Source organism: Symphodus melops (assembly GCF_947650265.1).
Source record: "Symphodus melops genome assembly, chromosome: 14".
NCBI classification, from domain to species: domain Eukaryota; kingdom Metazoa; phylum Chordata; class Actinopteri; order Labriformes; family Labridae; genus Symphodus; species Symphodus melops.
The window spans coordinates 15,171,215-15,197,457 of NC_136704.1; the positions used below are offsets into that span (position 1 = coordinate 15,171,215).

The window sequence follows — 26,243 nt, forward strand, 5'->3', positions numbered from 1 at the left end:
GTGTCAACTGTACAAGCGGCGCCTGCTCGCCTGCCACTCACAATAGGCACAGTGTCATGACCAGGGGTCAGGCTGTCTCACTGCATGTGTGGCACCGGGAGGTCAGACCAGTTGGAGATAATGTGGGAACACACAGAGAGCGTCTCTGTGTTGCCTGAGATGTTGGTATTCCATCATGCAAATGTCGGAGCTGGGTATGTTGAATTGAGAACAGCCAAAGACTTTCAAAACAGAAAAGAAAAAAAAAAAAAAGCTTGTTGAGAAGAGAAAAGATCGAGATTCATGGGGAGGAAACAGCAGGGACATTTGACTTTGATAAACAGCTCATGGTGCCTTTGATTCATCTGTGTCTGTGTGTGTGTGTGTGTGACAGGTGTAGTTGCGCAACCGAAATCAGTTTCATCAGTGAAAGGAGGTTTCATGTGCTCCGCGTCTCTGCCTTTCTGTGCGCCTCCGTGTGATTGGCACCGGATCCTCAGTGGGTGCATGTGCTCTGATCTAAACTCGCTCGCTTTAGACCCCTCGTCTGCTCAAGCTGTGAGGTAGCAGAAATCAGTGAAGTCAGGCACAGTATTTCCCTAAAGGTTAACCGAACAGCAGGTTGTGTTCAGGCTGCATGCAGCCAGGCTTAGTATTACACCATCCACCCTCAGGCTACCATTGCGTCTCGAGAGAAGGCTACATTTCCTCTGACTGTTTCATCTCTTGTCTACCGCCTTCATCCAAGGCTTTGTTTGTACTGCTAGTTCAAGTTAGATTGTTGTTGTTTTTTGTGTCTGTGGCACACATATTTTCGCAGATATTTTTGTAGCAGCCCCAAAACTTGCTCCTACAGACAGCCAGATAAGAAAAAAAAAAAAAAACAACAACAGTTTTTTCCCCCGCTCCTCTTATAAAATGATCAATCCAATATGTTCGCAAAATGAATTAAAGAGATTTGTGTTCGCAGTGGGAAGGCCTTTAACTCTCATTAAAGGAGTAGATCCATTATCAAGTCGAGCTCTCTCGTGTCAGTTCGGCGGTAGACTGGCCGGTCTTGACAGGTATTGAGATCACCTCGGGCTACAATCAGCACACGCCCGCTCACAGTGCCAGCACGTTGTCGGCTGTTCCAGGATGAGCATAACCTATAAGCTGTCATGTTCACCAATAATCAACATCAATCAGCCTCACACTATGTCCTCTTCAATTTGTGTTTAATTCAACTCCGACTGCAGCAGTTAGCCCTGTCAGTTACACTGACGGTGGACGTGGTGCCTCGAGAGAGAAATGTTTTTATTTGACTCTCGTTTTTTTGTACGTTATAAATTAGTGTTTACATTTCTGAACGGTGTTGTAGTCGAATCAATCGCAGCTATCGCCTTGAGCTAAATACCATCTCCCCCCCTCCCAGAGTCGAGAGATGGTTTTCATCGTCGTTCAGAGAGCTCTGCTGGTGAATGATGATTAAAATCGGAATGACACACGCTCGACCTCACTGCTACTTCAAAAACTCATTTTGAAGACTTGTTTGTTTGTTCTTATAGCGGATTCAAACTTCAGAGCGCAGTTCTTTCCGTCTTGGAGAAAGTCGTCCGCTCTCCTTCATCATATTTGTCATTTGTGCTCGACGGCTTATTCAGCAAAAAAAAAAAAAAAAAAAGGAGCCATGCATGCAGCCACGCGGAGATGTTTGGGTGTTGTGAGCAGACAGCCGTGCAGCCCGGCGGGTCAGTCTTTGTTTTTGAAGCTACTGGGACTGCAGGCTTTCCAGCTAGTTAGCTTTAGGATAAACAGAGAGGAAAGGCAGCTCCAAAAAGCAAAGAAGAAGAGAGGACTTTGCTGAGTGTAGCACTCTATTTATTCTGGACTCGTCTCTGAGTCTGCAAGAGCTGCAAACAGTGCATATATCGACAGAGAACAATGGATTTAATACATACAACCACATTATTGGTGCATCTTCTCAACTCTGCTGCAATTAAAGTTGAATAAAAATAAAACGTGAGGATCAAGCGTTTGTGTTGTTTTCCTCCTTTTGCAGCGTGCAGTTCTCTCTGCTGCGGTGGTCCGGGTGCTGCAGCCGGATCTAAAGGCACCCTGATGCACTCCATCATACGGCTGGCCTCAGGGGTCGCTCCAGATAACAGCCCCGTCCAGAAGCTGGCTTTCTCTCTCCTGGCTAACCTGGCCATCTCCAGAGAGTGCAGAGGCCTGCTGCAAAAGGTGAAGCTGATTCACAGTACCAGACTTCCACTAAATAATGTCTGAGGTATAGATGAAGACACTCTGAAGAGACTCTTTTTTTTTTTTTTTTTTTTTAAGATTAAACACATTTAAATTTGACAGTTTTCTCAAAGTCATCTCAATTGGCTCTGACAAACTTATTTACAAGTTTAATAAAATTCACACAAGTGAGATAGTCAGTGTGACAGAATTAAAAAAAGATGCATGGCATAAGCTATAAATGACATGAGCTTCTCTTGCACGTAAGCCGTCCAAAATCTCGCCCTCACACTGTGCTGGCTGGGGAAATATTTTCTAAACTTAGAAGCAGCGCTTAATGATCTGTTCACACGTCTCTCAAACTTTTCTATTAACTCGATGAAGTCTGCTTCCTTGTCTGTCATTCTCAGAATAACTTCCTCCAAGCTTTCCTGTCAGTGCCAATCCCTAAGGCGGGCGGCGTGAAGGCCACATGTGTAGGCAGCGGCAGTGGGAGCCTGCTGGGCCTGTGGCTGAGGCTTCTGGTCAATCTCTCTGTCACAGAGGACGGCCAGCTGAGTATCCTCAGGGTGACCGGAGCCCTGGAACTGCTGGCAGACCTGGCACCGCAACGACGCCACGCTCTGCTCACTCTTCACAACCTCAGCTTCTGCCCCGCCAACAAGCCACACGTACTTGCCAACGGTATGCAGGGGGAGAAAGGGTTAGCATCCATTTAAACCGAGGATTACAAAAGAAGAGTAGATTTTTTTTTTTTTTTCGATTTAGCATTTCATAGTTTTAACATTATTTTCACTTTGCTCCTGAGTCGTCCCAAAAGCCTCCTTTTTTTTCTTTTTTTTTTTTGTATTTCTCATGTTCAACAGAAAACTGTGGGACTGTGTTTCTGTTGGAAGTCCTTAAAGTTGTCATTAGCAGATTCTCCGTTTTTTTCCACCATCTTGTCGTAGCATCTGACTGTAGCACTCCGTCTGATCACTCCTATTGAAGGTAATGGTTGCATGATCTTGACAAATAGATAGATAGGCAATTGATGAAGACATTAGAAATGACATTGCTCTCTTTGTGCTCAACTATGGATTTTGAGCGAGGAAGGGTTTAGTTAAGCTAAGACTAGAAGCAGGTCAAGGCTAGCTGTTTCCTGTCCAAACAGCAAACCAACAGGTGCTGCAGCAATGAAAGAGGGGAAACAGTTCTATCAGTTCAGATAGAACTGATTCAACCGAAAAGTAAATGTTGCAGAAAAAGTCTTCAGGTGAGAGGACAAACCTGTTCCACGTGCCTGCTAGATGAGCACATTGAATGTGCAATTTCGAATCTACAATATTTTCAAATACTTGATATTTACATTCAGAATATATGGATGCAGCAGGTGTGTGCAGGCGGATGATTCATAGAGGTTTACATGAAGAATGGAGAGGAAGTGGCAGATTGTGCTCCCTCACACAGTTTCCTTTAGCGGGTGTGACGTATGACGTTTGTGACCAGGTGTGTCAAGTGTCATTCCTCTTGGCTTCCTGTGGAAATATCACACTTCCTGTGTACATTTTGCAAACACACATGAGATGCTGTACTTGTGTGTGTGACACATGATCAAAAGACCACATGAGGAAACAACGTCTGATGAATGTGGTTTTTCGTTTGTCTCGCTTGTTCTGTGAATAGTTTTGCCATTTGGAGTTGAAAATGTCAATTTATGGGTACATCAAGATCAACAGTTGGTTAATATGTGCTCTTCTTCTTTTGCTTCAAATTGATGTTGATCTTATGTAAATGTTGTTTTTCTTCCAGGCAAAGCTATGAAGGTTTTGCTGAGCTGTTTGGACAGTAAAGACATGGAAACCCGCTGTATGGGAGCGTCTTCACTTTGGGCTTTGCTCCACAACAATCAGCGGGTACGCACGCACACACACACACGCACGCACGCACGCACGCACGCACGCACACACACACACACACACCTGCATTGAACTGTGTGTACTCACTATTCCGTTTTTGGGAGTCTTTAATGTACAGTGTCCCGATTTATTGTAAGCATAAGTTTTCTCTGTGTGGTTGTTTAAAAACATGTCTCTACATAACATGTTGTCTCCTTAGTTCATAAAGAAAGAGATGAACCAACCGTATTTATCACCTGATTCTGAACTGAAAAAAAGCTCTCCCTCTTTCTAATCTCTCTTTCTCCTAAAAGGCCAAGACTACTTTGAAGTGTCCCTCTGTTCGGTTGAGAATAGAAGAGGCACAGAGCGTCTCTAAGAAAGGTATACATTTATTCACCTTGATAATGTTTCTCCCCAACGTTGTGTCCTCACGTTTACGTACTGTATGTGCCTTTTTTTTTTTTCTTCAGCAGCAGATGAAGACAACAAGCAGGAGCCTGTGAGTGCATACCTGTTGAAGTGCCTTGAAAACCTTTCCCAGCTGCTAAATAAGTGATTATTTATTGTCAGTTTTTAATCATGTTGTATGTATGTATATCTAAGATAAATTCATTTTGATAATAAACAGTTAAATGTCACGACTGAGATTCTGATTTGTGTGTCCAACAATTTGAATAGTTTTTCGTCTTTCAGGAAGTGACCCAGTTGTGGTTTTTAACAGATACATGTTGGTTGTGGTGTTTTTACCCTATACCACATAGGATGAGTAGGTAATAACCAACACAGACACATGAGCTGTGCCAGCTGCTCTGTGAAGTTAATTACCAACATCAACATGCTAAATAATGCTAATAATGCTAGCATGTTGATGAGCAGGAGTAATGTCTGACTTTATCAGATGAGAGACTTACTCTTTGTATTTAGATCTGAAGACAATGTAATTATGCAGGTGATGGTTGGCATTAGTTTTTTCAGTTCGTAAAATAAAGATTTGAAATGAATGACGCTCCAGTATTTATCGAGCTCTGCATCGGTCTTGAAACCTTTCTGTGTTCTAACCTCTCTCCACATTTCAAAAGCATTTCCAATATTTATCCTAGTTTTACCACATGACTGACGTGGAGCTTTTTTCGATAAATGCTGATGCTGGTAGAATCATGCATATCGGAACCAGTTCACTTGACCTCTTCCAACGTTGTAACACCTGTTGGTTCGCATTTTCACTGGCAAAACTCAGGGGCGTCAAAATAGGCCGTGTTGGGGTGCCTCAAACTGCCTTTTATGTGTGGTCAAAATGAAAACAGACCATTCCTCACTCGAATAAAAACATAGGAGGACATACTGGCTGCTGCACTGTCATTGGAGAAGCCAGCATTTTTTTAGAGAAGAAATAGCATTTTTCCTTGATGTCTGATGATATAGTAAGTTCATTTTAGGATTTAATGCACTAGAGATGCTACATATTAATTCAGTCTGATTAACCAAAGTCAACCTTATTGGAGCCTGATTTATCCTTTGGGTACCATGCTAATATGTACATTAGAATTCATGAAAACCCAGCCAAGAGGTGTTAGGATCTTTCTGTCTTTACAGAACTGGTGAACTGACACACCAACATTGCAAAGTTTTATTTTAATGATTATCATCTCTGAATGATTTCATGTTTTGGAATATAGTCACATTACTCAAAAGGAAATGTAAAAATGGTAATCAAGTTTAAACATTTTTCAAGTACTAAGTGAATATTCACTGCAAATAGAACATCTCAGTATGGGTCCCACCTTGCAGTGTTACACCATAAGCTTGCCTCCCATTCCCAGCCCTGGTGATAAATTGGCCCACTGTGTGGGATGAGCTAACAGTGGGCTAAGTGTGAAGTGTACCCCCCCAGTTGCTCAAGTGTTTGTCTGTAGCCAGAGAGCTAGCAGGAAGTGCAACTCGGGTGCATCTCTTCACGTCTCATCAATGCTGCTTTCATTCTCCCTCTGTGGGGCAAGATGGAAGCTGTACAAAAAGACCACTGGTACTTCGTAGTACTCATCTTTCTTCCTTTTCTTAAAGGTAAGGACTTTAATTTCTTAGCTTTTACTATATTGTGTTTCAGGAGTGGTTATGTGTTATATTTAAACACTAAAACTAACAGTGACTGTGTCTTTAAGGACACACTGAAAAGTCTAGTTTCCCTGAATGTTTTTAAATACTTTTGTCAGATTGTATTCTTAAATGAATTGTCCTGTAATTTATTTTTAGTCGAAGTGGTTTGAAAGACTGTATGGAGACTTTTTATTCCCAGTTTTTTGAACGATATTATTATTCTAAACCTGCCAGAACTCTCCCAGGGGCATCACTGGACTTGAAATCAGATGTCATTCAGCTTGTATAAAAGGCTTCGGAAAAAAAAGATTGGAAGCTTGATCACCGACTATTGTAAGATGTGTTTATGTGTACTGGCTCAAATAAGCCTCATTAGCATTACCCCAGGGATGGCCTCAGAGCTGTGAATGGCTGTGTTAATCTTCAACTAGAAGATTTAGGAGGGGAAGAAGGGATTCATTCCCAAACAGCATGGTTGTAAATGTAATTTCTTAATATTTAAAGATAGTTGTTATTCTACTCTTAATTAAACGTGTAATATCGTTCTTCATATCTTCATCTGTTATATCTTTTAATATAAGTCATGATATCTGTTCAATAAACTGCACCTGTTACAGTTGCTATCCAGCAGAAAGATGTCATCACAGTCCATCTGGAAGAAGGTATGGTTCTCGACTGTTTGTGCCCCTGGAACGGTAACCTCAGCATGGTGTCCTGGACTAAAGTGCCAGACAAGGATCCAGTCGCTGTTTTCCATCCGGAGTATGGCGTAGCTTTTTCTCACCATTATCGTGAAAGGATAGAGTTCCTGAGGACGACGCCGATGGATGGAAGTATATCCATGAGGAACGTCACTCACCAGGATATTGGGCTTTACCACTGTTCTGTTCAGACCTTCCCTCAAGGCCCCTGGACGAGGAACATTCAGGTGGAGGATTTAGGTAAAAGATTTTTGCAAGGATTCCTGAGGTGAAAATGAAATAAATTTGGAGTCATCTTAAATCAATCCACACCCTGAGTGACCTAAGAGAAACGAAAATCAATGGAATTAATAGGAAATTTGAGGTTTTTTTATTCCCTTTTGTGGTTTGATTTCATTCTTCTTGAGAAGCTTGTTCCTCTTTCCCACTCCTTGTATTTTACAGATACACCTCCAGAAGAAGACGATAGCCCACAGCCTCCCACTCCAGAAGAGCTTAGAGAGGACACAGAGCTGGTAGCAGAGCTGAACGACAACCTGACCATCAAATGTAACCACGTGCACAACGGCACTGTCTACCAGGTCATATTGGAGAAGAAGCCTCACAGCCAGCCTTGGAGCATTATCGGAGTGTGTAAGAAGGTGGAGGGGGGTCTGGTGAGAGAAGACTACAGCGACAGTGGGGAGGTTAGCTGTGCAGACAGCCTGGACGTCAGTCTGCATCTGACAGGCGTAGTGCCGGAAGACAGAGGCTTCTACCGCTGTACATTTAGCACGGACACAGGAGTGCAGACCACCACTGTGCTGCTCACTGTGCCCCCTCCAGGTACAAACACTGAACTCTAACATACATGTACACCATCTTCTGAATGAATTGGAACGAAAAAGGAATTATGAAGACAAGCATGTCCACAGAAAGTAATGATTTTTAAACCACAACATATTTATTGAAGCAATGGTTGCAATGTTAATCTTAAGCTTTTCAGTAGAGTCAGACAGATAGTGATAACCACAACATCCTGTGTCATATCTCATAGTACTGTTTCTATAGAGCTGTGTCCGCACACTGTTGATATGATGTGTTAGTTAGTCGTGAAGCTAAACTAGACATCAGTCACCACTAACACACACAAAACCACAGTTTTAATGTTCCGGAGGAAACGTTGCTTTATGTCCGGTTTGGTTTTGATAGCATTATGTTCTCTCGTTTTATACCCAGGTGGATTCAGCCTATCTTTGTACATGATGTATATTTACATCGGGTCTGGAGCTGCCGGGTTTATTCTTCTCATGGTCATTATTATACTCGCAGTGAGGCACAGGTAAGATCACATAATGATATTTCAGAAATCAAAACTCTAAAACAGATTTTGATAATGTATGAGTCTTATTTAGCTGAAAATGCTGTTGGCACTTCAAAGTCTAAAACAAAAAGCAGTAATTATTAATTAAAAGGGTTATTATTTTCAAATAAGATTTGGTTAAGTTGTAACTTTATGAACAACAAAACTTAAAGCTACTGTGTGGAACTTTTAGTTTTGTTGGTCTTTGTGACCCCTGTGGACAAAGTTGTACCTCTATCAATTTGCTCTTCGTCCTGTTCATGTATGCGTATTATTCTGTAAGGAAAAACATCTTCCTGCTGCCTTTTAACCATTAGTCTTACCAAAGACTTTGATTCTTTTCCACCCAAGTTGTAAATAAAGGCCCCTCTGATCCATGCGCTGTAAAGTGCCTCGTCTGATCTCTACCCTATGGCAGCATTGAAATAACTGAAAAAAACAATAATTAATCTGATGATTTTGTTTGCTTTTGTAAATCATATTGATGAATACATTTTCATTTCGGTCTGTTTCACACTGGGAAAAATGTCTTTACAGGAGCTTTAAAATTTACAATCTAACAGTTCTACTTTGAGCTAAAGGCTAACTTCAGCATGCTAACATGCTCACATTCACAATACTAGCCATGCTGAGTTTCTTTTTACCATCTTAGTTTAACATGTTCATATAGGCTTACTGCTGGAGCTAATGGGATGCCATGTTGATGTCCAAGGCAGATCATTCTATCACAAAGGTTTTCCATCTTAAGGTCCATCTTTAGATTAATATATGGCCAAGACTCTCCAAATCCATTTATTGTGGAGATATTTTATTTAAATACGGTTCGTACTCGTGGTTCTGCAGTGGCCACTACATTTCTTTTTACTATTTCTCCTTGAAATCTGTCAGCAATGGTTACAGATTTACATCTACTGTTTCTGACTTCAACAACTGAAGGCCCATTTGTTGTTCTAGCTTTCTTGTATTTTCCTGTTAACACATTTAATCATCTAAATTTTGTGGGGGAGTTTTTACCGCCAGATTTGAAACAACTGCACCAGATGAAGTCATAAATATTTATCCTCATTGGACAAGTGATAACATTGCACTACATTTTGTTCTGACCAAACGGTTTGTTTTATATAATTTGGACCAAAACTGCTAACATGATTAAAGATACTACAATCTGTTCTTATATGATATATAAAAAATGTACACGTTGAAAATAATCAATAAATTCTGAGGTTAAATCTGAAAATTACCCATTGCTAAAAACAAGTGCTTCCCATTTGTGTTGCAAAACACAAAATCCCAACAGGAAGAGGAACAGGAGAGAAGAGTACAAAGTCAAACTGCACCCATCTCAGAGTCAGGTGAGCCTCACCTTAGTAATCATTTCTACTCTTGTCTTCACACTCGACTCTTTCACGGCTCTTCCTTACCTTCTCTTCAGACATGCACTTAATTATAAAACCGTTCCTCTTTATTAACCCGTAAATAACAACTCATCTTGTTCTTTATACATCGTATTTATACTCGTTTACTCAACTCATGCAGATTATTATCGTGCACTCCTGAGAAGTGACAGGCTGTGTACGGGGTACCCTGATGGCCATTAGACAGTATATATTTCCATAAACGAGCACCAGCAGTTACAATTACAGAGAAGACACTAACAGACACACATCTTTTAGGTCCATTTCTTAAAAAGTAAAAGTTGAATAAAATATATAAGCAATCCTTTAATACACATTTGACCTAATTTCACTCAATAACTGTAGATCCTTTTTTGTGTAGCTGTGATTTGGTATAATGTAAATATACAGTATGTCATTCTTTTTTATGCTACTGCAGCAACACCTCCATGTCTAACACCTTATATACTAATACAACCATGTTTTGTTCAATCTTAAATCCACAGCCAAACTTCTATGAGAACATCTCTGTGTGCAAAAGTGCAAAGAAGCCCAGGCAGATCAGAAATGGTCCAGTGTACGCCAACATGCAGACAATACGATCGTACAAAACCAAACGTTAAGTCCGTGATTATTGAGCACACGTAAATCTGATCTTCTGTATCATGTAAATCTGTACTTTTATCAGTCACAGCTGTAGGTGTTCCCTTGTGCCGATTTAAGTATAAATTAGCAAAATGAAAATCTAAGAAGCATCGCTCATAATTGTTATTTGAGTTGTTTAAATGGGAAGCAGGCAGGGATCACCGTGACCGTTCATATTCATGCTCTAATGAAAACAGGAAGCAAGATGGGGCTTGTGTGAGTCTTACAAAGCTGACAGATTGGTTTTAAACATGTTTTGCTCTTATTAATTAAACATAGTATGTACTCCATAATTACTGTTGAGGATATATTTGTTTGGGGTGAAACAATAGTTAACAGTTACTGTCATGCAGAGAGAAAAGACAAAGACGTGGATAATCATTCTTTTCACTTCCTCAACCCCTGAGTAAAACGATTGACAAAAGCCTGTGTAATTGCTCTCCTTCTACTTTCATCCCTCCTGGTTTCCATTCAAAGCTTGACAATGGTGTCTAATCATCTAACAGAAAAGAAAAGCAGTCACTCAACACTGTACCATCACATGTTGTCTGTTGCTTTTCCCAAACAGCTCTGCGTCTTGCCTGGCTGCATCCTAGTTACAAAAAGCTCTTATTATGAAATCCACTCTAATCAGCTAATCCTGTGCTTAAGTTAAAAATGGCTCTTATTTGTCTAGTTTATTGATGAATGTTTTGTTTATTTTGAATCTTATACATATTGTTTTTGTGCCAAAATTTCTTATTCTTTGTCAATGATTTCTCAGCTTTTGTTCTCTTGTAAATCAATATTTAAAGTTTATAGACGTACCTCGAGGTGTGTGTTGTTTATTTGTAATCTGATTCATTTATCTCCATAGAAATGGAGGCAGTGGCAGAGGCAGTAATGGATATGCAGGCTATCCTGCTAGGAAACAAGACAAATGTGGACAAGTTAGAAATATGGAACTCAAAGAGACAATATAGTTTGGAATCAAAACTCTTTTTTTTTTTTTGTCTTCATTCTCTCATCTTGCTGTTCCTGGAAAAACAGAACAAGCTGCAAGTTTACTTTTGACTGTGAAACCTGTGATACTGTGTGGGTGACCAGCAATACTGAAACTGATATGTGTGACTGTAAATGATTCAAATAAAAATGTGTCATGACTGCTAACATGTTTATTTCTTCTGATACGGGAGTGTGGCATAAGAAAGCTAAACTGAATAAAATATCAGATGCTGTGAATTTCTTCAGAAAAGACAATTATCGACACATGTTGTGACATTTTTGAACATTTCTTTGATTATTACAGTGCCCCTAAAGTCCCCAAAAGTAAAAATTAAAATGATTTGCACACATGGAAACAAGATTATCTTATCAAAAAACATTTTTTCTACTTTTGAGACTTCATGGGCTCCTTACGTTATAGAGCATAAGAAGAAAAGATGAGTATGATACATGGATATCATGCTAGCCGTTGGTTGGTCATGGAAGTCAGAAGTGAATTCCCCTTTAAAAGCACAGAATTACTCATATCTTCTTTGTTTTACCTTAAAACATTTCAGGTAATAAAGTTAGGATCATTGGTGAAATTATGGTAGAACATGGCAGAACATTCAATTTATTACCCTTTCATCATCAGAAACATTACATATGTACATTTAGTGAAAACTGTAGAACTACACTCAATGTGTTCAAAGTGCTAATAACATGTAACCTGACAATAAACTGAACACAAACGAGTTGGACACAGTTACAATCATGTAGCAACAGATAACATGACATACCTACAAACATGAGAATGGTTACAATATACAGATGCAACAAATAAGAGCAAATAATAAATGGTTATCTAGAACTTTCCTTTTAGTCTTTAGTTTGAACTCTCTAACGCTCTAATGGTCCAAATGTAGTGGATCTTTTACACAGACATTTATTTATCACACTTGAGCTAAAACTCAGGACTACATGAGCAGAAATGTGCCCAGACAAGATGAACTCTGTGATGCAGACACAATAGTAGATTCACACTATGAGGCTCAACTTATTAAAAATATTTAGCTATATAAATACAATTGACAAAATAAAGTGCCAGATAGCAAAACGTCAACTTAAAAAAAGTGCTTGTACTTGAATCTCAAGTACCTATAGGAAGCTATTTCCCCGTACTTACAACTAAAAACTCAAAGGAAGTGCTCTAATGTTCATCAAAGAATGTATTTGCTGCCTCGAACTGATTGTCATTGGAATCTAGGGTCTATTTCTCAATGTTGCTTGGCTTTTCAGGATTTGAGAGATCTGCATCTTTCTTTAACCTCACAAAAAGTACAACCATAACCACAAATATTGGGAGACAGGACTAAATGTGTTTACAGCCACCAACAGGCAACAAGTGTTTTTCTTATCTCTAAAAGAAGCTCTAGGAAAGGTTAGGATTTGAAGTATTTCATGTGGGATGTGACCTTTCTGAGGCTATGGGGAATTTGGACGATTAAATACAGGTTATTGAAGGTTCATTGCTTAATTTTGTCTACAGGGGTAAACTAAAACCCAAAGTTGGTGAAGCTTTGGGTGTGTAGGTCTCACACTCTGCGGTCTTTGTTGAAAGGCACTTCTTACTTGAGGAGGTCAAAGCAGAATATCGTCACGGGGATCACACAGGCTCACAAACTCTACTTAAAGAATTCACTGAAATATGTATTGGTTTTCTGCTGTATCTTGTCACTTTTTACCACAGTTACGACAATGTTTGCTCCTGGTTCGTGTTCTTGGAAAATAGAACTGAAGAACTGAAGCTAGCGCTAACATCTGGTTAACTTAAACTTAGTTCATACAGTGGTAACAAAACTGCACACCAGCACCTCTAGAGTTCACAAATAAACACTGTAGCCTAAATAATTGATTAATTCTTTACAAAAATGCAAATACAAGTTGTGGTTTCGAAGGTGCTGGTAGGCAGTTCTTTTTACATCCTTGAAAGCAGACTCGCTGTTTCAAGTCTTGATGAAAGCTTGGCTCACTCGGTGGTGGTTTTAGGATAGCTGGATATTTTATTTTTATTGTTCAAACATGATGGCGGGAACAATTTCCTCATGTGACTGTTGGAAAATAGGTGTGTCCTATAAAGACAAACTATCACATTAAAGACCTTTGTCTTTTATGTGTCTTTTTCAGGTTTTTAGAAATGATTGTGTGCTAAAATGTTCCAATAATTTAAACACAACATTTCAGCCTTTTATTTCCACAATCCATGTTGTCATCCTTTGATGTTATCTACTTCAGCTCACCGCCATCTTTGTTTTCACATTTTGCTAATGAACCAATTATAAATACTGTATACAAGATTGTAGAGAAGCTAGGAAGCCATTAAACCCAGATTGTGTTCCGATGGAGGGTCAGCAGGATTTGAGAAATTTACCTTCTATCATTTCTAACTCAGCAGTCCACTCTTACTCTTTTCCTTTTGCTGGTTGTTACCAAATACAAGTTTTAGCTGATCCATCACTGCCTTTAACTTGGAACATGTTTCTATGTGAGGCATTAATCAATTTCATATTCCTGACAGTGGGTAAAAAGTACAGTTACTTTGGGAGAATTATGTGTCCAAAAATTGTGAAATATCTCTGGAATTGTTTGCTGAGGCAGCAAACTGTTCAAGTGAGTCGGATGTGATTTTATCCATATCGCACAAAAAAACTTTTCAGATCATTTTTCAAAAGTAGAACTTGGTGTGTTCATAACTATCACATCTTACAAAAATTGTTCAGGGACTAAAAAACTAGAAAGAGTTCTATAGGCTTTGACAGTGAAATGACAAAAAAAAATAAAACTAAACTTACATGGTTTTTGGTGCTTTTGTTTTTTAAGCTACTGTTGCACAGTAGAATACAAAAAAACAAAAAACTATTCAGGATCATTTCCATAAACCACTCACTCTACAGCAGACACCATGAAATGATATATTACACATGTCACTATACATATTTCTACATCCTTTCTACAGTAGTGGGCAAAGTGTCCAGTTATGGGAAAGCAATTCTTTGTCATTGAAGCGGTCTAAGGCTGCAACTGGATTCACAGCCACCAGAGGGCGATGGTGCCTCTTCCTGGAGCAGGCTCTCCCCCTGTTCTGGCTCATCAGATAGAAAGCTGGGAAACGTCTGTGCTCGAGGGATGAATGTCATTGACAAGCTGCTTCCTGTAGAAAAAACAAGTAGGAAAAGAATCAATGTAGCTCTTCTTTAAAGCAAAATGAAACTTAATCTATTTTTTTAAACTTTATTTTCCATGATAAACAAGTCCTGTTTTCTTAGACAATATGTTGATGATACAACTGTTGCTTGGTTACTGCCCATGTCCGTTATGTATTCATATGTTGACAAAAATAATCCTGGTGTTCTTCAGTTAGAGATAAAAAAATGTTTGAAGCCCTCTGATGTAGGTGGGTCTTATATAATACAAAAATATATAGTATACACCCAAAGTTGTACAATAGTTACCGAAATGACAGAAAGTCCACCTTTTGCCTCGAGCATTTTATTTCATAACGATTTACTCTTTCATTTATCTTTTTGAAACACCTCCTTCCTTTCCTAGCTCTCACTCTACCTTTATCAAGATTAATTGGACCAATTTGTTCTGCAGTTCATCCTGGTTAAGTGCACTGAGAGAGGGGGAATGGATACTTGTGGGTGGAGGGCTGTTCTGCGCAACTGTGAGACCATTAATAATATATTAGGATTCTGTTTGGAGATGTGCTCAGCTAGGTAGGTTGAGGATAAAGTGGCTGGCAGGCTGCTGATCATGCACCGAATAAGGAGGAAGTGGCCACTAATGAATATTTCAGGAGGCGCAAAACCTAAAACACTGTAATCAAGTCCAACTTAAGCAAGCTCCCGACCAAGACAGGTGACTGCTGCTTGTCATACATGACATTCACTGGATAGTTGAAATCTGATTGGAAAACCCCCCCCCTTTGATTTCTATAAGTAGTCATCTTCCAGCAAAACAGAGACAAAACTGTCCTGCAATAGGTAATAATCAGAGTGGATTTCCATTCACAGCAAAGTGAAAACATTTACACACTCCTGCATGTTCCCATCACACTGTTACTAAAGAGAGTCAGGGCTCTGACCGTGAGAAGCTCTGTTAACCTCACCACACGTCAGAATATGAAATATGACTAAGTCAGCCTGGTAATCGATGTCAAGTGGATGTGTGTCACAGAGAGTCACGGAGGGAGAGCAGTCCTGTTCAAAACAGAAGTGGTGATGCACAAGGAAAGAAAGACGGGGTGAGAAAAAAAAAAAAAAAAAAAAAAAACGCTTTCCTGTGTGACAGCAAGACAGAGGGGCTGGTATGGGTGGGAGGATGAGACCAAAACAGAGGCAACCATGCAGGTGAGTCATACTCTCTCCCCCCCCCCCCCCCCCCCCCCCCCTAAAAAAAAAAGAAAAAAAAGCTTTACACCTCTGTCCAGAAGTCTCCCCTTGCACATCTTACTGGGAAAAAGAAAAATGAGATAGGCCCCAGATTGAGGTTTTAAATGCAGCTCAGTTCATGTACTGTGAGACCTGGAACGCTTTACTTCCCCTCCATATTATATTTAATAGATTGCTGAAACACCGGGTGTGCAACCAGGCATATCCTTTTTACATCTTTGCCAAGACAATCCCTCCTCAAGCAAGGCCAATTTGGCCTGATAAAAAAAACAAGGTAGGAAGCCCAGCACCGACATTTTCTCTGTCATAAACAGCTCTGTTTTTTTCATAGAAAATACATTTTTGATGAAGTCCAATAACATTGTGAATCTGTTTATTGACTACCTTTTTGAAGCCACGGTTTGGCTGTCGACATATTGGTTTCTGTTTCTAGAATGAACATATCTGAAGAAGAGGGTGAACCTTTAGAGGAGCCTCGTCATCAAAGCTAAACTTTCTACATCGGAGGTAAATTTATTAGCTGCTCTGTCTTAGAAACCATCAGCTATCATTTGTAAATAATACAGCCTCTGGGAGCAATTTTTAATTCAGGGCTTCTGGTGTAGCAAGCTGTTTGTGATAAAACCTCCCAGTCAAGACTTGATCCTGTTCCATGCATGCATTTCTGGCTTTGTTTGCAGTCCAACTATCAACATATTTCATTTCAAACCTTTATTTAAGCCTGGAAAATCCTTGAGGGTTCCCTTATTTACGATGATGTCGAGATCCAGATCAGAACAAACAAAAGGGCACAAACAAAACAGCAAAGACAGGTCAGGAGAAACAATTACACACTGTGGTAAAGTGGTTTAAGATCATTGTCTTAATCTGCCCAAGGGAATCAATCTTGAGATTGGCACATGTTCTAAATGATTCCACATCTTTAAAGCCAAGAGCAGATTTAGCAAATTCAGCGTAAACCCGCAGGTATAGTGAGTGTGTTAGGGGCCTGATGGTCCAGTTCAGCAGAGATGTTATATAAGATGGTGTATGTCCGATAATGGATTGATACGTAAAGACGTAATCACGTCTCTGTGACAGAGAAGACAATGCACTAGAAAGTTAGTCTCAAAAGTAACAATGGACCAACTGAACTAAACAATACATGAGGTGAAAAGATCAATCTTCTCTCGTCTGTAAAGTGAGTTTGGTCACATCAGCCACAGTGAAGACCGATGTAAACATTTAAATGAAGAGTTTGTTCGCTATAGAGGATTCATTTATTTAACCTTCATTTATCCAGGAAAAGTCCCATTTTCAAGGGAGTCCTGCAGAAAGGATTTAATGATGAGGGTTACAGGGCTCTCTGGTCATGAATCTAAGAGCGGAGTGATAAACTGAATCTAGGGTTTAAAGCATGTCTATAGATGGCATCGTCGTAATCAAGGACTGACGTAAAAACCGCTTCAACAGTACATTTCCTACACTCAGGATTGTTGAAGCAAGAATTGATGCTTGCATGCAGATATTCTGTAAAACAGTAATTAAAGCTAAACTGTTGTTAAAACCTGCTGATAGGGTCTAGGATTATTTATTCCCCTTTAACCTTCCATGTGGACCATTTTACTGCATCTAGAAAATGTCTGCTGTCACTTCTTGGACTACAAAAGAAACTATTACACTTTCAACACTAACGTGTTTCCTGCATTTATGTTCAGAGTCTGTCAACAAAGATGATTAGCTGGATAATGAGAATGAGGTCTTAGTTGTGGAGGTAGCCTATCAAAGTTATTTTTTAAGACTGAAAAAGACAATTTGTGGACAAGTAGCTAGTCTGCATCCCCAGTGGTAGAGCGACACAGTGGTAGAGCGGTTGAACACAGAACAACCTCAAGAAAAAAAACTATATATATATTTCTAAACCAACGTATTTTTCTTCAGGACAACACAAACTACTATGCACTGGCTGTCAAACAAACTTGTCAAATCAGCAATGGTGAGAGCAGACACCAATATCTGCCAGCAAGTGCTGAAATATCAATACAATTTTACATTATAGATTTACTTGCACAGAAAGAGCTTAAGCACAGCCTTTTGTTTCATGGCGGTTCGTGCCATAAGACAAAGTCAAAAAAGAGGTTGGCACACTTTAATGAAAGCTCCCAACTGTAATTTTAAAAGCAATTTCTCAATCTCACAGATCTTCTTCAGGCATTGCGAAGTCAACATCGTGACACAAGACCAGCAATAACAAGGCACAGACACATTGGTGACACGTGTGATTGTGATCTACATGATTGACAGGGAACCTGCTCCAAAGCAACCCTCTACTTCCATATGCACCGTTGGTGTCATAAACCACCCAGACCATAGTATTAACAACACAAACAAACAAACCAAACAACACCTTTAAGAGGTTATCAGTTTAGTTCAATATTGATATGTTTATTGGATTAATTAGAAGTGGTGATTTCTGTCACTTAAAAGTGGCCATGTCCCTTATTGTGCATAACTTTCAGGTTTAATTAAAAGTAAAGAGGTGATTCATGTTAAATGTAAGCCCTCGTGCAGTTGTCATTTAGAGTATAAAAAGTATAGGCTGTTTATTTTTGCTCCAACGTTTTGTATTTTCTGTGTGGACTCACTTTTGCTGCAGGCCTCAAGTGGACAATGAAGGTACTGCAGTTGTTGCCACATCTGCATTGGCCTCATTTGTTAACAACAGAGGCTGCCACTTGAGATTGTCATGAAAAGCCAGATCCCTGATAAGAGCCACTCTTTTTTGCACAAAAGAGACAAACGCTAACATCTCTCAGAGAAAATAAAGACAAAATACACAGAGAGAAGAGGGTGTCAGCCACCTCCTCCTCCCCTTTCCCTATGAGGAGCAGACAGTGATTTGTCAGTGCCTTTTCATTACCAGCGAAGGTCATGTCATCCTATCTGGCCTGGGGTGGCAGCTGCATGGCCGGAGCAGACAGGACAGGTAGGGAGGGCACTAAGGCACACACAGATACAATGGTGTTCCTGATTACAGAAGTACCTCTTCGTGCATGCATACACAAAAACACACCTGTCTGCCCCTTCCTTTTACGCAGAGCCATAACCCAGCTGTGTACTAGTCACAGATGTAACCAGACAAAGAGGCAAACTCTGGATTATGCAAAGCTTCTGACATCAATCTTTGTATGGTAAAACAGAAGTGAAAAAAAAACAAAACTCTTCAGGATTCATAAAGCTTCAACTGCTGACCGAAAACTTCCCGAGAATCGATTACAAAAAAACCCAAAGCAGTTGAATACAGTTTTATCTTTAACTCTTTCCCCGCCAGAGAATTCTAGAATGTTTGCCAGCCAGCGCCAGCCTTTTTCACCATTTTCACCAATTTTTCAAGACTCACAGAATATTTTGTTCTTTGAATATGTAAATATTGAATACATCAAAAGAAAGATCAGAGCCTCTGCTTTCATATACAAAAAACTATTTTATTCAAACTTCATTCAATCTTTTTTTATCAGCACTTGAATATCGGCCATTTTCACAAAAAAAAACACATTCCGGACAAAAAGCTGAGAAAACAGCACTTTTATAAAACACTTTATTTATTTTCAAGAAAAAAAAGTGATTTTGAGTATACATTTGGATTCTTTTTACTTTCATTTGCCAACTACAGTTATATTTTAAAATAAATAAAAATGATTACATAAAATTATTAATTTTCTTTGAATAGTGTAGCACTACAACATTTACAAACTATATTATACATTTTTCTTCTCTTATACACTCAGAAATACTTTGTTTTTACAAACACTTAAATATCATTATTATTTTCAATAATAAAACATTAGTTGAACAAAAACCTGATCAAGAGAGACAACCGTGTCTCCCAGGGAAGTGCCTTCTCCGCAATAGGGTTTCATGTTGTAACAGTACCCTGTGTCAGAATCGCAAAGGATGTAGGATTTGAACCCATATTTGACAGGTTTTTGGGGATTGTATACCCTGAACGCTAGCCGTCCACACCACAGAAGCATACCCTCATCAATGCAAATGTTGGTGTTAGGTTGATACATTTGACTGAATTTAGATATAAGGTAATATAAGACAGGGCGGACTTTGTACAACCTGTCAGTGCTATTTGCTGGCCTTGATTCATAATCATTGGAGTGTAGAAATCTCCATATGATTTCAAACCGGTTGCGGGACATGACCTTGTTGAAGTAGGGGGTGACCAAAATGTCATCTGTAGACCAGTACATTTCAAGGTCAGGCTTACGAATGATATGATCAAGACCAGCAGCAGCATCATTTAGAGGTCCAGGATTCTCAGTGAAAAGGAAAGTCTTTTGGCTGCCAGTTCATTTCTTTCCACATCAGATTACCTGGACCAGGACCTGCACCTGGCTGGTTTACAGACCCTCTTGCTTGGTCACCAGGTACTTGACCTCCACCACACCCATAAGATCCACAGGTCCGACCTCTGCCTCTTTGCTGTGTTCGACCTGTAAATAATTAGAAAGACATTTTTTTTTATTCAACAGTGTGATGTGCACAAAGAGAGAAACGTTATTTTTCGGCCTCTTCATATCATATCTTACCTTTTTCACCTTGAGTAGTTCTGTGTAAAGGACACCTGGGCCTTGAATCCCTGGACTCTGTGTGTAAAATGACAGTAAAATGTCAAACAAATATTCATTTGGTAAATAGTTTGTGTACAAAATGAAAGCTAAATTATTTCTTTTTTTATCTTCTCTCACAAGTTAGCAGATGCTCTTGTCTTGTAGTATCTAATAATCATACAATCCAAGTAACATACTATCAAACTAAATAAAATATGTTATCATGACTCACCTCTTGCACCTAGGTGTATGTCTGGACCTTGGAGACCTGGACTCTGTGTCTGGAAATTACAATAAAATGTCCGTCAAAAATTCGTTTTGTACATAGTTTATGTACAAAACTGAGAGATATGTTATTTCGACGTCACGTTATCTCATGAATTATCAGATGCATATGCTATCACGGTGAATAAAAAAATAACGTGATCATATCTTACCTCTGACACGTCCTGAATCCCTCCATTCACTGTCGCCGCTGCTGTCTTCATCCAGATCAGTTTCACGGAGGTCAAAAAATGAATTATCAGAGTCTGTATCGATAATTAACTCTGTAGTTTCCGCAGCCGAATATCTCCTTGCTGGCGCCGGCATGTTTGTACTGTTCAAGAGCTTTTATCTCATATCTATACGGCTAATGTTGACTTTTTGACGCGCGTCAAACTCACATATAGACTGATAGAACACCGCCCGCTGGAAAATAAGGACGAAGAAAATGTTTGTTTTTTTTCTCTCTACTTTCCCGCGGGTGGTCTTGTTTGTTGGTTTTTGACCCCACAGTCCTGTAACTTTTTCACAATGTCCGCCAGAGCGCCCCCTATCGTATTACACTGAAAACACCAATTGACGGAATATTCCGTCAATGGCGGGGAACGGTTGGGTTCCAAATGACGGAATATTCCGTCAATGGCGGAGAATGAGTTAATGAATATTTTATGGAATCCATTTTTTGGTATCAAAATACACTATGTTCCTTGTCCCCTGTTGCAGATAAGATAGTGCTATCATCCTGTTCTCCTACCATCTTGACCCTGTGCCTCTAATACTCTCTGCCTCTCAGTAAAACCCCTTGTAACACTCCCAGCTGATCCCAGAATCACACTCCATTCTATTAGAATTGCTAATGCTTCGGCACTAAACTCTGAAACACAAAGAAATTCAGAGAATAAGAGAGAGTGTTTCTGTGTGTTTCTGTACAAAATGGTTAAAAAAAATTTTTAAAAAACGGTTTAAAAAAAAAAAAAATGGAACCAAGTAAAAAATAAAATAAAAATACAAGCATTCATGTTCCTTTTCCATCCCACTATTAGTCTGTAATTGAACCATTTCCGACAGGCAAGGCGCCTTTGCTCTTTCAGCTCAGAAACTTTAAAGTGCACTTATTTGTATGCATCAGCAACCTCATAAGAGCAGTTTCTGTGAAATGCAAAAGAGTGAATAGCATTAGGATAGTAGAGGTGGAAAACAGTACATGGTAGATATGACGTTTTAAGGGTTTCTAGACATTTAAACAGCTATGCGAGGTTTTAGTTTAAAAAAAGAAGAAGTTGTTTTTGTCGTGCCGTAAAGATGATCAAGCATGAGTGTTTTTATCTACTAGAACACCTCCACATCCCTTACTTTTAAACAAAACACATTTGAACATTAATACTTTCAATTACATCAAACTAGGCTTTTGGGGGATGTATTTTTGAAACACTTCCAGCTCAATAAAAACAGATGTGACATCAATTTAAATAAAGGAAAACTTCACTGCCAGCTTCCTGTGTTAACAGTGGGAAAGAAATAAACAAAAAGGTGAATAAACCTCAATGAGACAGGAAACTGTGTTCCTTAATTATTCCCCCGGACCCGCAGGGTATTTGAAAGCAACCCGAGCATGACTCAGCAAATTGACTGTGCTGATAGGATATTCATCATGCACGCAGGGAGCCAAGCAACTGATCAGCCAGCCGTCATGGTCCAAATTCCTTATTTCTTATACCAATTTGCTGCTTAATCCATTTTGGCTAATATAAGCATTATTAGAGAAAAATAAGCTGATGTTTCTGTTACTGAGTCCAGCAGAAGCCGACATCTACTTCTATAGGAGAGTTATTGTTGGAGATGTATTTCTTGAAGAGATGTTCCTGGAGGTTTAAGGCAGTTAAACTTGTTCTAACCATCTCCATCTTGAATGTATCAAGTAGCCTAAATATTATGTACTGTACAATATATGTACAAAAAATACCTTAATATCAGTCCAACTAAAAGCAGTGTGACAATAGATGAAAAAGAAAAGAAAGAATCAACAAGATGATTTTGTTTTATTTACTAAAGGTTTAAAAAACTACTTTTTAAAATTATTTTAAACTGGATTTTTCGACTCAGAATCAACATGGGAGCAAAATGTTTCTGAGAAAATACGTTCCCCCAGCAAGTCCATTTGTCCATTTGTGACACTACCAGTGATGTTCCACCTCTTATGACAATACCGCCATGAATCTCTTCCAGGATATCATGTTCGGACCAAGTTAGCTTAGTATGTCCGAATTTTTCCCACCTCTGCTGTGGCGAGGCAGAAAATGTTACAGATTCCAACTCTGTGATTGGTGATCCAGCTATAAAACTGACCAATCACGTCTTCCCTCTTAGTGGGCTGGTTTTGTTATTACTAACTTCATGACAAGTTCCACCTGATGTTGAAGACTTAATTCACAAGCTAGCTAGCTACAGTATGTGACTCCTGCCATAGTAATAGCTGTAAGCAGCAGACTGTGTTTCTGTGTGTGTGCGTGCGTGTCTGACACGCCTTCCACAGTCCAAAGATTCGGTGTCACGAAGGGAGCTAAACTTCTGTCACTCCCCAGAATCACCTTGTCGTCCTTGTTGTCTGACAAGACCCTTTTTCCTTGTGTCCTCAAACACACTGATGCATTCAATTTATTCATGGGAGAGGAAGGGAGATAATGTTTTGAGTTGAATGTGTGCAAGCAGAAGGTGGAGGGTTATTTTGAACTGGACAGACACACAGAGAAAGTGTGGGAGGAGCAGTGGAGATGCCAGAGTGATGGATGAGAGAGGAGCTCCTCTGCTCACCAGAGTTTGGAGAGGAAGTTTAAAAACAGGGTTTACAGAGACTGAGCTTATAAATAATGACCCTGAGGTGGAAACTTAATGTGTGTAAGAGTTGAAACATGTTTGGGAGAGAGGACTCATATTTTTTTTTTTTTTTTTTTTTTTGCTTTTAAGCTTATCAGGCCACAATTAAATGATAATGAAAAAAAAAAAAAACGCAAACACCAGCCGCAGCTTTTCAAAAGGAAACAATGACGTCAGAGCGACTTTCATCTTCTGGCCTGGCTTTCTGTTCGGCTCTATCAGTGAAAGCCAAAAGGCCCCTAATCCTTAGATAAGTCTACTAATCAACTAATACGATAGACAGAGCATAATCTCATCAGCTCACTAATCACCTTTCTGCCTCTGGTCTACAAACAGACATCAACATTAACACACACAAACACACACTGACGCACCTTTTTCCCTGATTGCATTAAGTGAACACAGAAAAAATACAGACTGACAATTAGGTCTCCACAGTATGAGAAAAACCTCTGATGGGAAGTAATCTCAATATTGCAATAACAATAGAAATGTGATTAAATAAATAAAAATCAATAGCTAATACTGGCTTTAATGTCTGTCTACTGATCTTCATGTTTTGCAATATAAATGTGCTTTCAACATGGTTCTCCTCAATCTTAAATCAATCCAAGAAGCATTTTTTTTCTTCACCAAATAATTTGCCGCAATGTAGCTGATAGCAACCTTGCGCTAACTAGCTATAGCTTCATCTAACAGCATTAAAATGTGTGAAAGCCCATTACCTAAGCCTCCATCTATATATATAATGTAAATGTACGCATGTGAGAAAGCAATGTGTGTTTACTTTTTAAAATGCCGTACTTAAAGCAATCAAGGTGTTTGTTTGTTTGTGTTGTGAATGTTTATGTGACCATTTCCACAGCACCTTTCTTGTCACAGTCCTGCAGACATATCAGGAGATAAGTCCAACAATAGGTCAGTGCCTCCTGTAACGATGGAAAATGTGTATATTGGATAATGGTGTTAGTTTCTTGAAATAAGTGATTAGTTCTGAAAGTCATTGTTGTGAAATGTGAACATTGAACAGGTGTCTCATATTGAAGATATGAGGAACCAACATTCAGTTATTGTCCCCTTGGTTAATCAATGAATGACAGTTGGCTGTGTTTGATGTTCACTTATGTTGTGTCTATGTCATGTAGTTGTGTATTATTATGATGCACATGCTGTAGGTTGTATAAATATAAACTACTAGAAAATAACATTCGATTGTTAGAGATCCCTGAGAAAAACAAGTTATGTAAAATGACACTTCCTCCCTCACTGGGAGTAGTATTCCTCTTTTCTGTCACTCAGGCGTCTTCTTTCTCCACCTGTCTTTCCTTCATGTCACTCAAAGTGCTCCACACATTTCCAATGACAGACTCAAGTAAAGAAACAGCAACACCTTGCGTGACATAATTAGTAGCTTCATGCCTGTACCTTGGTAACTGTAGAGGTCTCCAACACTGTTCTGACGCGTGATGTGCTGCCAGTAGGCGCTGCGTGGCAGGGAGATGGACTTGGTAAGAGTCTCTCTGGAGTGGATCTGAATCAGACACAGAGAAAAAAAACAAAAAAACGTATTGTCTCTCATTTTCTGTCGCTTGCTCACAACGGGGGAAATTGCTCTAGGTGTGTCAGTAAACAAAGAGCGTGCGTATACAGTATATTGCAGGATAAATGGCTGTTTGGCAGATGAGATGAGGAAGCATTTGGGATTAGGATGTTGTTGTGCTGCTGGGTGATGTGTTTTAGACTGTCATTTGCAGTGTGAGAGCCAAAAAGTGGCTTGGTATAAATGAGAGGCCAATATTTTAGCAAAATGTCTGCATTCACTTTGTAGCATGAAACAGCATTAGCATATTTAATGATAAGCCCCCCCCATGCAACTATTAGTGGTCAGTTTCATGTTGCTGTCCATGTGATTTATAGAGCTGAGGCTAAATGCTGCATTTGGAAAAGTTCCCAAATGGTGGGGTCCAAGTGTACGGCCATATGGTCAAGGCTCATCAAACACTAGGCAGGCCTACATAAATAAAGAATACAGATGATAGTGAGGAGAAAGGGGGGGGGGAGGGAGGAAGGAGGAAGGAAGCAAGAGATGGAGGGGTGTTGTGATGGAAGGAGGGAGCGGAGGCCAAGACCGTGGGGAGTCAGACTCAGCTACCGGTCCAAGACAACACAGGGTAATACCATGTTCACGTGTGAAAACTAGGATGTATTGCCTTTGTCTTACATATATCAATTCCCTCAGAATCACTGTATTGTGGTATTATTGTTATCGTGTGCTACGTATCACTTGTTGTATCTTATTGTGTCCTAACTCTAACATTTGTGTGTTTAAATGTTGTCTCTCAAAATGATCCTTGCAACGCCATCTATTATTAGATGTGTGTAATGTTGGTGCTGCTGGAATAAATCAGTGGGCCTTACTGCGACACAAAAACAATCACAAAAGGAAAAAAAGTACCTGGGAGCTCTTCTCCATCTCCTCCATCATCCTCTCGTGCTGCTGGGCGATGGCCAGCGTGGCCGAGTGGACCCGCTGGTAGATCATCTCCCCCTCCCGCGTCTGGAACGTGAACAAACCCTCTCCTGTGTCACACATCCTGTGCCAGGAACACGCACACACGAAAGAGAGACAGAGAGATAAGTGCAGAGGCTTTGATCGTATTCGCTCTTGGATTGCTGATTTACAAATGTGCATGGTTGAATGTGCGCTTACAGAGAGGCGCACTGATATAATAGCCCACTGAAGTTAAACTCGCTCGCAAATGCGTGAGTAGGTACAGTACACAAACAAAGACACGCATCCACAGAGGCACCTGTCACATCAATGCCTGGAGG

At 39.6% G+C, this 26,243-nt stretch overlaps 3 protein-coding genes across 7 annotated transcripts in view; 2 read left to right on the forward strand and 1 right to left on the reverse strand.

Annotated features, from left to right (window-relative positions):
• The window catches only part of rttn (rotatin), a 29,457-nt gene extending 24,739 nt beyond the window's left edge, over positions 1-4,718 (forward strand). Inside the window, exons 45-49 of one of the 2 annotated variants that reach the window (XM_079361648.1) lie at positions 2,021-2,202; positions 2,613-2,886; positions 3,994-4,097; positions 4,394-4,463; positions 4,553-4,718. In XM_079361648.1, coding sequence (XP_079217774.1) covers positions 2,021-2,202; positions 2,613-2,886; positions 3,994-4,097; positions 4,394-4,463; positions 4,553-4,638 — 716 coding nt within the window. In that variant the 3' untranslated portion in view covers positions 4,639-4,718. The remainder of the gene's footprint in view (positions 1-2,020; positions 2,203-2,612; positions 2,887-3,993; positions 4,098-4,393; positions 4,464-4,552) is intronic. The other variant, XM_079361649.1, reaches the window with a different exon arrangement.
• Positions 4,719-5,941: 1,223 nt separating this feature from the next.
• On the forward strand, positions 5,942-11,407 carry cd226 (CD226 molecule). 4 transcript variants are annotated; one of them, XM_079361657.1, is made up of 6 exons: positions 5,942-6,143; positions 6,794-7,117; positions 7,322-7,702; positions 8,096-8,198; positions 9,517-9,571; positions 10,120-11,108. In XM_079361657.1, exons 1-6 carry the CDS (start codon positions 6,080-6,082, stop codon positions 10,234-10,236), a joined length of 1,044 nt encoding a protein of 347 aa, XP_079217783.1. In that variant the 5' UTR covers positions 5,942-6,079; the 3' UTR covers positions 10,237-11,108. The 4 variants fall into 4 exon arrangements, with proteins under 4 accessions (XP_079217783.1, XP_079217786.1, XP_079217784.1 ...); XM_079361660.1 differs by lacking the exon at positions 10,120-11,108 and adding an exon at positions 11,288-11,407 and having other exon boundaries at positions 5,944-6,143; XM_079361659.1 differs by lacking the exon at positions 10,120-11,108 and adding an exon at positions 11,115-11,235 and having other exon boundaries at positions 5,947-6,143.
• A 419-nt stretch (positions 11,408-11,826) lies between these two features.
• dok6 (docking protein 6) overlaps positions 11,827-26,243 on the reverse strand; it is a 52,047-nt gene continuing 37,630 nt past the window's right edge. The window contains exons 6-8 of the mRNA XM_079361675.1: positions 25,867-26,005; positions 24,837-24,942; positions 11,827-14,432 (exon numbers count right to left, since the gene is read on the reverse strand). Of these exons, the coding sequence (XP_079217801.1) occupies positions 14,278-14,432; positions 24,837-24,942; positions 25,867-26,005 (400 nt within the window). The 3' untranslated portion in view covers positions 11,827-14,277. The remainder of the gene's footprint in view (positions 14,433-24,836; positions 24,943-25,866; positions 26,006-26,243) is intronic.